Source organism: Strix uralensis, chromosome 5 (genome assembly GCF_047716275.1).
Source record: "Strix uralensis isolate ZFMK-TIS-50842 chromosome 5, bStrUra1, whole genome shotgun sequence".
NCBI lineage: Eukaryota > Metazoa > Chordata > Aves > Strigiformes > Strigidae > Strix > Strix uralensis.
The window spans coordinates 45,731,038-45,745,516 of NC_133976.1; the positions used below are offsets into that span (position 1 = coordinate 45,731,038).

Consider the following 14,479-nt stretch of genomic DNA (forward strand, 5'->3'; position numbering starts at 1 on the left):
AAGTAAAGGCCATACAGCTAGGAACAATAAAAATTTGCTAGATTTTGACATGAAGGACTGTACGCCAGAAAGCAGTGACTTACGAAGGAGCTTTTTATGTTAAAGTGGATAAACCACAGAATACACAAGATTTTTGAATGGAAGATAGCTGCTAGTGTAACTAAGCAGGCAATATGATTTCTTGCTATGCAAAAAACTGAAAAGGAACTAATACTACTCTCTGTGGATATGATGTTAGTAAAACCATTATGTTCAGTTCTTATGTCCGTATTTCAAAAGACTATTGAGAAAATGACTGGATTTTAGAGAAGATATGAATGACAGTGACTTGTCTTCTGGAAATCTTGGCTTAAAGAAATTACAGTTTAACTTGTGGTATGTAGTTCATCCAAGATCAGTTAAATGATAACTTTATCAAGGCCGGGAAATACCCACAGGACAAAGATGTCATTGAGAGATGGCTGTTTAATCTGGCATAAAGAGATTGGAAGCTGAAGCTAGAATATTCAGATGAGAGATAAAACACAGTTTTAATGGTGAAAGCATTAAACCATTGGAACAAATTCTTGGGGATATGGTGGTTTTGACACCTCTAGGTCAAACCTGGATATCTATTTTAACCAAAAGTTATGGAATTGAGGCAGGATTTAGTATATGGCATCCTTTAGCCTGTGTTATATGGGAGATCAGATTAGACGATCATGAAGAACCTGTGCAAAAGATTTCTTGCCCAGCCAGCCTTCCACATGTTTATCAGCTTTGTCTTTTCCCTTTACAAGTGAAACAATGAGTAGGACACTCATCGTGAGAGGAATGTGGCCAAAGATGGGTTTTCTAACAGATCTCTAGCTGAGAACATGTGAGTAGCATTTGAACTTGCTTTACTTTTAACTTCTTCCAAGCACTTTCACTAGTTTTTGATGGCTTTCTCTTTTCCCCACTAAAATATTTTTTTTTTTTCAAAATCCACACTGAGGCCAACTACTTTTGTGACCCCCTTCAGCTAACTAGAGTAGCATTTCATGAAGATTGATGAATGTTCAAGATCTTCTACTCTTACCTTGTCTCCACCCTTTTTCCTGTGCTATTGTTCCTAGTGTCTGAAAAAGCTTCTAGATTGCAGATGGCTTTTGAACCTTCAATCATATTTTTTTTAAGAGTGATGTTTATGCACAGCACTGCATAAATGCTGAGAAATAACATAGCTGCCAGTCAAGATGATTTAGCTCCATTCACAAGCCCAAACTCATTTAACAATGGCCTGTACTTGCTTTGACTGGCTGTAATGAACAGCCTGTGAGTACCATTGTCTACCATAAAATAAAAGGATATCTTTTCTGCAACTCTGCAAGGTAACATCACTAATAGTTTTTGACTTTCATTTGGACTTTCAGAAATCTGCTTTTCTGTGTAAATTATATTTTGAGTGCTGTGTTTATAATTGCTTTGTTCCATCAACAAGGAATCCTACACCATTTTGATGAGTGGCATCCTGAAAGGATGTGACACATCAAGTCAGATTTTCTTGGGCTAAGTTAAAGGTGGGCTGTTCTGTATAAGGTCAGCCACCATTGTATGAAAAATAAATGAACTGTGAAACAATGCTTAAAAAACAGATAATGATTATCATTTAAAATTCTCTAGCAGAAAACAGTTACTGTGAAAGTGCTTCAGAGGTTTTTTTGTGATGCTGCCAAGCTCACCTAATCTGTCTTAGTTTCTCCAATTTAGAATGAAATTACCGGCTTATCTTTGTAAAATGTAACCAGAGTGGATCTTTGTAAAATGAACCCATATAATTTACATCATTAATTTACACAGTTTACTTAGTTTTCCTGATGCTGTTCTAAATGTATTCAACCCTGAAATGAGAAATGGGCCTGAGTCTGTATTCCTGTAGTTCTACAATTGTCATATTAATGTCACTGGAGTAAACGGAGAATAGCATCGTTTGTACTGCTGTTGCTGAACTGGTGAAAAAATACATCTTTTTTGAGGTTTGAAATCCAAAGGTAAACTTTTCTCAAGTTCACATGTTTTGATTCAGCTCAGTGTAGGTTTTTCTCTTGAACCTCCACTTGGGTTTGAAACTGCCTATGCTTTGCTAGTTAAATGGGATGAGTTGACTAGTTAGCCTGATCCAATATAGCTGGTAACACATTCGTATTTTAGAAAAAGCTGGCAAGCTTGTGACTGTCCTCTGCAGAAGGAAGAAGCAATGAGGAAGATGCTACCAGAGTTACGACCATATGAAAAATCAAAGCAAGAATAGTGTAAGGGAGGGCTTATCTTTAAACCGATAGCAGATGCAGAAGCTCAACACTGGCTTGTTTGTGGCTTGGCATGCAGGATGAGGGAGAGATGAGTTAATGGATAGCTAGAGAAATACAGTAAATATGTCCCAAAGGGAAACCAAGCAGAGGAGCTTCTTTGTAAATTGTAGAAATGATGATGAAGGAACCTACTTTCTGTCTTGGTCTTCTGTGGTCCTGTCACTTGTGAAAGGAAAGCAGGACCATTTGTGGGGCAATCATGCTTACTTATGTATACCCGGCATTTTTTGGGCAATATATCCTCTTAATAAAAGTAACCCCAAAAGGCCATGAGTATCAACTCAGTGTTTGGACAAAGAGGCAACAGTTTGTAAATATAGAACTTTTAAATTCTGATGTCCTGGCAAAATTCCAATACACACAATTATGTTCTGGCAAGCTGAATTCTACCTTTATTAATTTTATTAATTATTTGTGTTTGCACAGCACCTAGAAATTCTAGTCAGTCATGATGCTAAGAACAAAGAATTGTATGTGTCCATTGATCTGGAATTACTTTGCCTAAAAGATGGACACATGGAAGATGGCATTCAGTTTTTGCTTAGTAGATGGAATAAGGTCCTAACTGCAAGTAAATTTTTACAGAAAGCCATGGAAGCATATTTTCAGACTGTGTCTGTATTGTGCTATGATTTGCGCTATAGAGGTACCTGCGGTAGCCAGTAGTTTAGCAGTCTGGTTTCCATAGACTCAAAAAATATGCACCATGGATGTACTTGTCGATGTGATTTTCCTTTAAAAAAGCAACCCCCCCCCCCCCCCCCAAAAAAAAAAAAAAAAAAAATCCCAAACCAAGTGGTGGGAGCAGGGATTATATTTTTGGTGATATGTTACATACTTCTGTGTTTAGATTTCTAAACTATTACAGTTACAAAAATGAAAATGCTTTTCTGATTTCAGCAATAAAATTGTTTTTTTCGATTTAATGAGTAACTGCAAAGTACTGTATAGAGCTGTGGAGAAATTATTACAGACTTTGTCAATACAAATTGTCCTTTCTCTCCCATCACAAGGATGTTTCAGACTGTTAAATAAATTTAAAGTGCAAAATTTGCAATGACTGAGGCTGTTATGAATTGCTATGCTATTAGCAACTAGGCAACAACCATAGTAACTACCATTCTCTAGCGGCTTTTCTTGAATCTAAACAAGAGATTTTTCTTTTAAACTCATACACACACCAGTATCAATATATTGTCTTTCTAATTATTTTTTTTTCAAGGCAAATACTCTATAGGTCCTGCTTGCCTATCACAAGGATGCTTACTAAGCTTGCAAGGCTTGAAATAGGCCAGTGAAATCCCTCCAGGTGGGCAGAAGCCAAACTGCCCTCCTGAAGCCTGGATGGCTACCTGGAAAGTGTTTTGGCATTTCTGGCCTTACCTTAACCATACTTTCAGGGAATGTGATTTATAGGATGTCTGGAGCCAGAACACTCAGAGAAAGTACTAATATTTATAGTAGTATATTCTATTATGCTAATCAAGTTGAATTAAGCTGAAAAAACCTGGGATTGTAAGAAATCATGGATTTGAATCATTAGTAGATGATGTGGCCTTTTCAATGTAGCTTGTACTATTTATACCATATTTAGGAAAAAAAAAAGTGTATAATACTATTCTTTTTGTAAATGTAATGTTAGAAACGTACATGTCACTGAGCTGGTAGCACCTATTCTTGTGACCTGAACATCATAGGAGACCTGTACTGATACCAGTGCTGCTACACTACAGAGGGGTGTTGCATTGCTAGAGATGTTGCTTTCTGGTGTCACAGGGACCCTATCAGAGTAGAAAATATAATACCCCTGGCTAAATATTTGCTGGTTAGGAATGCAGGCATATGCTAGTAAAATCTGTATGAGACATTTATGATTTTATCTGTATAAATGTGCTTGCTTGCATGATCATTCTCTCTTGTTAGTAGGGTTAAGGTTCATAAAACTTGTGTTGATATGCCCAAATATGTATCTCTTAGGCAGTTCAAGTAAGATGTGTTTAACCCTATCAGATCTTTGGAGGGAGAAACAACTTGTTAGCTGAGACATCTGTAGCTTCTCTTCTTCCAGCAGATATGTATGTGAAGTGTCCCATGTTTTGTCATGCCTGTGTCCTTGACTGAAGAATGGATGTATAGTATGCATTGAAAACTCCACTAATAAAAAAATCCAGAATTTTGCAGCTTAACTTGTTAAAAAAATAAAGTCCAGTTTTCAGAAAGTTCTAAAAGTGACTTTTATCAATATACTTTCAAAAAACTCCAATAATTCCACTAATATTATGCACAGTTTAAATAAAAAACAAAAGCATTTTTATTCATATTGTCATTACTGAAGTTGAGTTATATCTTTTTACAAAAACTGAAGATCTGATAATTCATATGTCTATGCATGTGTGAGTGTGTTTGTGTGTTAGAGAAAGAGATACCTATAATAATGAAGTTGTCTGTATCATAGCATATATGCATACAGTTCTGGCAGATACTTAATCCCTGGGAATGTTGAAAGCTGAATGCTGATAACATATTTATAGTATCGTACATAATGTTTACTAAACCAAATATTATTTTACTGAATGCCAGAGATGCTTTAAAAGGTATGGTCTGGATACAGTTCAGAGCTATATGCATGCGATCGCAACAAATGTATGGTCTTTTTGATCTGTTACCTGCATATTATTAAGCTGAACTGTTTTCTGATTCTATAGCCAATTATTATCTATCTGAATATAAAGTATGAATGGAGAGCATGAGTTGTACTTGTTATATCTGTGTTTCTTACTACTTCCCTCTACTCTTTTAATTTAAGGTTGCCTTTGCCTCCCGGAGCATTCTCGGGTCTTTGGGAAAATCAGGAAACATTCCAGAAGTTATATTTCCAGAAATTTCCAGTAAGAATTGCAAAATGAATTATATAAACATTTGGTAATCCTACAGAACTGAATGGTAGTAGATTTAAACTGGATAACATACAAAATTCTTGTACCTTATTTTAATGGGAGACCTTTGAACGTATGTGTTACATAATTAAAAACATTTCAAGGTAAAACTTTCTTCATCCATACTTCAAGATTTTGGGCACACTGTTTTCTTTTTAAGATTTAAAACAAAAGAAGTAAACCTCAAGCTTCTGAACCTAAAAGCTGTATTATGTCATTTGATCTAATAAAAGATATAAGCCTCGCAACCTTAGACTAGCATAGCTTCAAATATACTACTGCTGTTGACATGTAGTCATTCTAACTTTGTATCAGTCCAAAATATACACTTGCCCACGGAGCACCTAAACACGTTGGAGGCTCCTTACTACATTAGTTATGTTTCCTTGTCAGATGAACTATCCAGGGACTGCCTTCCTCCTTTCCAAATGTCCAAAATGGAAAGTTTGATTCAATAAAAGTAAATGAGTGAATTGGCCAGGCAAATTTTTTTGTGTGTGCACTTGAATCATGATGATGAGGTATGCTTGGATCCAGCAAAGAGGAATATCTTTAGGAGCAATTTGGCAACTGTCTTTATATTGTAACAATTCCATTCTCCTTTTGTAGATTCAGGCAACATCCTTCTCCAAGCTGTCAGGGATCAAAGTAAGCAGAGTTGGAAAAAAAAACAGGTTTATGTTTTGTCTTCTGTGTTAACAAAGCCTACAAAACCTTTCTGGAAGGGGAGCTGCACGGTATATTATGACATAAGAATGGTGAAAAATATTACAGAATTAAACCTTTCAGGCACCAAAAACATATTTCATTTGAAACAGTTTTGTTTGTTAGTTTCATGGGAAATGAATGAATTTCTGAGTTTATTTTTGGTGTGTTTTGTTTAGGGATATTATGATACTATGGATGCAGGTTATATGGATGAAGATGGCTATTTATACGTCCTCTCTCGAGCTGATGATGTGATCAATGTTGCTGGACACAGAATTTCAGCAGGCGCGATTGAAGAGGTTAGCATTGCCTCACAGTAAAATAGAAGACTGAAAGATGAATAGAGAAAACTGAGACTGAAAATCTCACAAAATCATTTTTTTTTTCTGCTTTATTTGATTGCATTTCCATCTTTTAACCAAAACATTAATTGTTTCAGGTCTTTCCTATTAAGGTGCTTTCTGAGACCATAATAAATTTAGTCAACAACAAGCAGTTTGTACCATGGGATTGATAAGACAGGCATGATTTCACATTTGAAGGTGGAATTAAGGGGCAATATAGTAGTATGTGAAGCATTCCTGTAAAGTCTGATAACATATTTATTTGTGAATACATTAAGGTAATGTAGGGTCAGTGTGCCAAGTAGTTTTACTAGGTACTGTACTTACTTAGGAGTAGAAACTTTTATTCCTAAAATACAGTTTTTAGGTGCATTTTTTAAAGTGCTTGGTGTTGGCTGAATTCTTTTCACATAGACTCATACTAGTGCTTTTTCTTGAAGAGTTTCCTCACAGTTTCTTGAGAGCTGTTTTGTCTCTTATTGTATGAGCAGTGCTAAATGAACAATGAAAATCTCTGTAAAAAAACCCTGCTGTTAAATTGAAAGTCATTAACGTAATACACATGCAACTCAAGAAGTTGAAAATAGTGCAGTTCATAATAGTATCTGAATTTCATATCACTGTTCTCTCACCCCTCTGGAACTGTTGCGATTGATTGCCAGTTACAAATTTCCCTGATGATGTATCAATTGCCTATTCAGGGAGTATGGGAAAAGGTGTGCTGGGCATGTGCAAGGGAAAAATACACCTTTAAGAACTCTGAATTTAACTGTTCGGTTAGTCAGTTTTTGCTTTAAAATGTTTGTTAGTCTAGTGACTTTTTTTTTTTAAAGGATAGAAAACTTAAAAGATAATAGACAAAATTCTGATTACACAAAATTGAACAGATTCAGATAAACATAGGCAATCCTTCGTGGATTGGTCAGCCAGGGAGCTGAACTAGCTGCTGCCCTGACTCAGGTCTATGGAGACATAAAGGTGGCTTTCAGTCTGCTTAAACCTTTTTCCCTTTGAAGTAATTTTTTCGTGTTGCTCTACTAAAGCGCAGCAGGGAATCTCATCCCCACCCCTTACTGCTCTATTGCTCTGGGGCTGACCTGGGCATTGTTTCTTCCCTTCAGGCTGAATCTGAAGCTAGTATAACAAATGACAAATTGAATCACTTCCTCAGTTGTATTACCTTTGTATTCATTGTCCTGAGCTCAGTGTCTCTGTTTTTCTCCCTGCTAGTTAGGTCTTTCCCGTAGAAACAAAAGATGTTTCATCACTGTGAAGTTCTAGAAGCTTTTCTAGTCACCTTTTGGAACAAAGCTAAAAACCAAGAGTGTTGTTAATGCATGCACAGCAAATTACTAGTTAAATGGGAAAGGATTAAGAAGACTACAATTAGCTTTTCAGTAAGATCAGTAAATACAGAATTAGAGGTTCACTGAATCACCATCTAATTGTCAGTCACCTTGTTGTGCAAGTATATTATCTACATTTACATTATAGCTGCATTACAAGTTTAACAAGATTTTCCTTAGTGCTTTGACTAAGAATTTCAGCTTTATTATGTTCCAAACAATAGTTTCTTTGTCTAAGGTATCTGTTAATATCATTGGAGCTCCATCTTTACTGCAGTGTGGTAGGTGTTACTGTTTACCTTGCCAATCAGTGAATGTTAGCCATTATGGTAACCTCAGCCTGTGTTGATCCATCCATCTCTTTTGTCTGTTCATCTGTGGTGTCCCTGCTTGCCTTGACTCTTGCTGAAAAAGTCCAAATCAGATCTTGCCTATCTGAGGTAACAGACTTGAAATCAAGGAATTTAGCATTAGTTTCTGTCTGCTGAGATTTTTCTTACTTTTAAACAATTTTTAAATGTCTAGTGCTGATTCTGTTCTTTTTAGCTGTTTTACAAAGTTTGATAATTTTTAAATTAGTATTTACAATTTCAGTCATTTGAAATTAGCTGTCCCAAAGTCAAAGGCATGTTGATAGAATTATGGATAGATTGAAGAAAAATATTACGGTGACTGCAATATTCCAGCTTAACGTAATTATGAACAAGTGACAGACTGGAATGACACAAACAAGCTACTACAAAACAAGCTGGCAACACTTAAATCTCCACCATAGGGGTCCTGTTGATGCCTGATAGGTAATTATGGTATTCATGGTAATGTCAGATTACTGCAGACCTTTTTCCTGTATTTCTGTAGGAAATAGCAGTTACTCTGGTTGTAGACCTTACTTAATTCATTGCCTTTTCTTCTTTTTTTTCTTTCCTTTTTTTTTTTTTTTTTTTTGCTTGTTCATTATATATGGCAATCAAGTTGCTGTGGTCAGGATCAAGAAGTCAGAGCAGGAAAGAATGGGTATTTATAGCAGGAAACAGAATGCATTACTGATTCTATAGACTAAAAGTGACTGAAGATCATAAGTGTATGTGATGCATTAAAATACCATGGAGACTTGGAATTGCGTAAGATTCATTCCTGTATGATTTGTCAGATTGGATACAATAACTTCTGGACAAAGTAGGCTGCATCTGAATTCAAACATACTCATATATATTTAGCTTCAGCATTTTTGCAGCAGGCTCCTCTGCCCTTCTAGTTCTGGGATGAGCCCAGCCAGAACTAACTTCAGTCTGTTGCACTTGCTGTTCTATATATGGCTTGTGCACATCCCACTTAATTCCTGTGAAAAATATACAGTTGCAAAAGCTGTGTGTAAATGGTCATGCTTTTGTACTTTGATAGAGCATGCCTCTGCTATTAAGCTTACTGTTGACCATTTGCTTTTTTGTAGCATGGGACATTTCTAGGATCATAGTCTGTGAAATAAGTATAGCTTATGTCAAACAAAGTATGCAAGAAACACCTTGTGCAGATTTATTTTGCTAAAAACTACTTGGTGTGTGTTGTAGTGACCATGGCACAGACAGCCAGTTTCTCCTTCCTGTTTTGACTACAAATCTTAAGGATGGTGAAATCTGTTTTGAGGATGGGTTGTGGGAGACCCTTTGAATTGTTCCTTCCACCATCGGTTTCACAACCAGGTCACACAAGAGCCTCCCTTTTGTTTATTGGAACAGCAATGATTCAGCTTTCCATTCCTTCAGGTTTTTTTTCTCCTGTCTTCTCTGTGCTTTTTCTGTCTTCTTCCTCATGTTCATGCCATTGTATGAGTAGCCGATTGTTGTGGTTTGAACTCTATCAGGTAGCAAATCGCCATGTGGCCAGTTGTTTACTCCCCTCCCCGCCCCAGTGAAATAGGGGAGGGACAAAAAAGAAGAAATTTGTAGGTTAAATAAAAAAAAAATTTACTAGCAAAACCAACAGTAATGATAGTAGTCCAAAACCGGTAAAATGCAGCAGTGGCTCACCAAACGGCAGCCGGCACAGAACCCATCCCCAGCAGCGATCTCGACAACTGCGCATGAGAGAGCACGTGCCCACCTATATGCTGAGCTTTGACCTCACGTGACATGGAATGCTCCAGTGATCGATCAGGACCCAGCCCTTCAGCTGTGCTCCCTCTCAGCCCAAGGAAGGTTAACTCTATCCTGGCCAAAACCAGGACACCAATGCAAACGTGGTGTTCCTACTTAATTAAAAAAAAAGCTTTTATTCTTAAAATTTTTTAGTCAGTCTTCCTTTCAGTCACACCACTGCCTTTGATTTTGACAACACAGTGTGAAGATCTGTTATTAGCAAACACATAGTCCTCGTATGCACAGATAAATTAATATGCACAGTCACGTCACGTGGCCTCTATGTGGCCTTTGTGTAGTGTCACGTTAGGTCCTCTGTGGTTGAGTACAGAGGACATGTTGAAAGCACTGTTGACAGCAAGATGCTCCAAGGGACACTGGTATCTACATGAAAAGAGCCAGTTGCTTTGGAACAGGATTCACAACTGCTGGTACCTTTAGTCCAACTTTGTCCCAGACTTAGTGTCACACATTTCAGTATGTGCTGAGACATCTTGGTGACCTTTTTCCAGGAAGTGAGAACCTCAGCTGGCTAATTGGAAAGAAAAGAGAACCTCTCACTTTTTTTTCCTCTTGAGATATTAGTGCTACTGTCCATCACTTGTATAATTGTGTAAACATGTAGTAGCAAGGAGGGGACTCTGGTTTAATTCCCTTTTTTGTATAAGGAGCTGAGACCTAATGTTTCCAAGAGAGTGAGCTGAAGTAGGCTGGCCGCAAGCTGAGGTTGTGCCTGTATTTGGCTTTGGTTGAAACTATGCCTTTGTGCAGCAAAGAATGAAAATGATATGAGTCAGAGAGAATGAACTAATATGACTTTATAGCCCTGTAGTAGGAGTGCTTCTTTGGTTTTGGTCCTTAATCCATGCACTTAACTCCATGTTATTTGTAATGTTAGACTAATGCTATGTGTTCTAGCAAAGACCTCGCTACAAAACCAAAGGTGTGATACTCTCCCAAAGCTGTGAGGAAATCACCTTTGCTTTGTTCTATATTTGTATCTTGTGCTGCCATAATTTCTTATATTTGTTTGAAAACTACAGATTAGGTATGTATGAAAGTATACACACATGTGCATCTGCAGTATGTGTAGTTGGAACCCTGAGGTGTACTTGACTAAATATTTTTTGCTGTCAAAATGTAAGAAATGAGTCTATGTTTTATGTCCATGCCTATGGATTTTTTTCACTGAAATATTCAGTTATTACTAGTTCAGTTTAGTTTTGTTTTCTGTCCCTCAGTGTATTCTCTTCCATCATGCTGTGGCAGACTGTGCTGTTGTGGGCCAGGAGGATCCTTTAAAAGGACATGTTCCATTTGCACTGTGTGTACTGAGAGAAGGTGAGAGCTTGCTGATACTGATGTGACTAAGACTTGCAAAAGTCCCAGAAAAGGTAAAACATATGAACTTCTTCACTAGGGATAAAGACAGAAGAGAAGAAGATTTTGAAAGAGATTGTTGAGCGAGTTCGAAGTAACATTGGTCCAGTAGCAGCTTTCCAGAAGGGAGTATTTGTGAAACAGCTACCAAAAACACGCTCTGGCAAGATACCGCGTTCAGCTCTTTCTGCACTTGTCAGTGGAAAGCCATATAAGGTAGGTTGGAGATGACTCAGGCACACATGCACATCCAGAGACACAACATCATGGTTTTGATTATCTAAACCATTCTGCAACTGGTCCATGACTTCAGGTGGTACATTATATTTTATTTCTACTGTAGTTTACTCAAAAGATTTTCATGTTCCAGAGCCTTCCAAATACTTTTTTCTTGTTTGCTTTTGAAGGCTAGATTTAGGAGATTCTCTGAATGAAATTCTGTTTTACTCTTGAAGGACTGAAATCTACTATCACATGCTTCTGTATATTCTTCCTTTTCAGATAACACCAACCATTGAGGATGCTAGCGTGTTTAAACACATTGAAGAAGTGCTAAAGAAAAATTAAATGGGATAATACATTGATAACAAACGTGTCAGTTACTGAAGTATACAAAGAGACTTTCTGTTAGGAAATAGCACATTTTAAAAACTAGTGATGATTTGAGACTAAATTTTTTTACTTCAGAAATGTTACTGTGTTCTTTACCATATTGTCACAGACAATGAAGCATACTAAAGTCTCTGCATGTTGTCATATGCTGGATATTAAGATTGCTAAGAATTGCAAATAGAATTCATACATTTCTATAGCCTTAAAGGGAAGGAGTCACTGGAGTATCTATCTCATATGATGTCGTGTAACCTTACATTGCAATCCATTATTGTATGCGACCAGTAACTTGAGTTTGGCTAAAACAGCTTACAAAAGGTAAGTAATGAACTGAGGATAGTAATAAATAGGAATTCTGACGTGAAGATTATTGCAGACATTAATTGTCCTCACTTGTAAATTATGAGCCTTTATGTCTTTTAAATTTTTATAAATTTTTAAATTTTAAAATTAGTTTCCTTGATTCCACTGATTTTTTTTGTTCTTTCTGCTATAAATTAGCTTCCTATAATTTTTTTACTCAATAACTTTCTTGAAGTGTCTTTTTTTGTAGAATGATAGATAATTTCTAGTTTCCACATCTGTGAAAATCTTGATTTGTCCGTAGTAATATTCAATAAAACCCATGTATTTTAAATAAAGTCAGGCATTTACCCTTTACATTTTCTGACGATTTTGTTGTCATTTGTATCACTTATGATGATGATAACCAGAATGTGTTTCTGCTGACATAATTGGACATTTCAGGCTCCCTGAGATATATATACCTGAGAAATTTAGCAAATACAGATACTAGTCAGACCATTCTTGACTTTATAGGTCACTTCAAAATACTTCCAGGGTTCTCAGCAAACCAGGGGATGAAGGATACACCCTGCATGCATTACTTCTCAAGCTGCAGGGTTTTAATTGAGCAATAAATGTAAAAATCCTTTTTAGAATACATGTTCACAGAAAAGTTTAAAAGCAGAGAAGTGACTGAAACTTGGCAGTGTTTTTCAGAGGAGGAAACAGTAAGCAATATGTAAATTCAGATAATGTTGGTATAAAAGAGAGGTTCTGTACTTAGGCTAAGCTGAAGTAGAATTTAAGTCTAGACACGTTTTGCTATGGCTGTGTGTCCTCAGAACAGTCCAGAAATAGTTACCTGTTGGTAAGGATGATAGCCTTGTTAAATGATAAAATAAGCCAGCAGATTGATATAGGAACTAAAAGGTCACAGATAGGTACTAATTAATATGAGCCATACCCCGATGTTGCCTTGTGTCTGTGACCTTTTTGTAGAGTCAATGAGCTCTACCAGTCTACAAGAAATAAGTAAAATGGCTCTGTGGTTTTTCACTAGGGACTGCATGCAGCTGAGCCAGCTGTGTTGAACCAGGTCATACAGTCATATAGTAGAGCAGCCTAGTCTGAGTCTGTGCTGTACTTGTTTTTTTGCCAAATAATTGCATAAGGTAGCCACCCTGCTCAGCTGTTTGATTTCACAATCTGAATCACAATCTGAACAGGGAGTAAAAGCATTTCAGGACTGAGTAAAGACTAATGATGCTTTGTGGTCGATATGCCTACTACACAGGTTAGTGATTTATATGTGGGAGTAATTTTGCTCCTCAGAATTGTCCTGATAACTTGCTTGAAATACTTCTTATATAAGTTGCAGTTAGTATTTTCTTCTGGATGGATTATTAAAGTACCAAGGCTTTAGTAGGAGGCCCGTGCCAAATAATGGAGTGCCTTGCAGAGACTGCCGGGTATTTTTCAGTTTCACAATGCTGCAATTTAGCAACCTATGCTGAACAGCTACAGGGCAAGAGAGAGGGATCTTGGGAGTTGTCATAGTGGGGTTTTTTAATTAGTGAGAAACTACAAGAGTCTTGTCACAGGGGAACTGTGGCACATTCACGAGGTGTATGGCCATTACTTTTTTGTACAGTGAAAGCTGAGATGATGTGTATGTTTGCTGTAGTTATCCTGGCTGCAGCCGTTATGTTGTAATTGCAGAAGCAGGGGAGGGGAACTCATGAGTGAGCACAAGCCCTCTAGTAAAGATACTGCAGTAGCATGTAGGAGAAGAGGATTAATTTCCTAGATCTTGTATAGTTTTCCCAATGATATCTCATGTTCCTGCACCAGTTTCTCTATTTGTAAGGAAAGGTATCCAGTTTTCTAGTTGGGGCTCCTTCTTTTAAGGAAGAGAGAATTAATATCAGACTTAAAAAATAACAACGCAACAGAACATTAGTAATGGATATTTAGGCACTTACCTTTATTGACAAGAAACAATTATCTCTTCTCTGAACTGTTTGTGAAAGGCTTGAATAGTTAGAATTCTCAAGTGTCTCCATGACAAAAGTATTTGTAATAACTTCTGCTTTCTGAGGAAGTGTGAGCTTTTTTTAAAATATTTTTTTTTAATTTTCTTTTTTTTGTTTATTTTGGTGGAAATTATTTAAGATCAAGACTGGGATAAAAGAGTGGGGCAGAGTGGTCAGACATACTCTGCTACTACGCTGGTAATGTGGAGGAGGATTCCAGAAATACCAAATGTCTCATTCATCAGCATTCAGAAAACCCAGCCAAAGAAAGGCACTTTACTGCAGCAGTACAGTATGGAAAAATAGTTTTCACGGGCATTGCTTTTGTTTTCCAGAGAAACTTTTTGCTGAATAACTGTGATTGCAG

At 36.9% G+C, this 14,479-nt stretch overlaps 1 protein-coding gene across 3 annotated transcripts in view; it reads left to right on the forward strand.

The window, feature by feature from the left end:
* ACSS3 (acyl-CoA synthetase short chain family member 3) overlaps positions 1–12,454 on the forward strand; it is a 93,756-nt gene extending 81,302 nt beyond the window's left edge. For 2 of the 3 annotated variants that reach the window (XM_074869390.1, XM_074869392.1), the window contains exons 12-16: positions 5,140–5,221; positions 6,154–6,276; positions 11,044–11,143; positions 11,223–11,398; positions 11,684–12,454. In XM_074869390.1, coding sequence (XP_074725491.1) covers positions 5,140–5,221; positions 6,154–6,276; positions 11,044–11,143; positions 11,223–11,398; positions 11,684–11,749 — 547 coding nt within the window. In that variant the 3' untranslated portion in view covers positions 11,750–12,454. Of the gene's footprint in view, positions 1–5,139; positions 5,222–6,153; positions 6,277–11,023; positions 11,144–11,222; positions 11,402–11,683 lie in introns of those variants that run through there. The other variant, XM_074869391.1, reaches the window with a different exon arrangement.
* Positions 12,455–14,479: the final 2,025 nt, after the last annotated feature.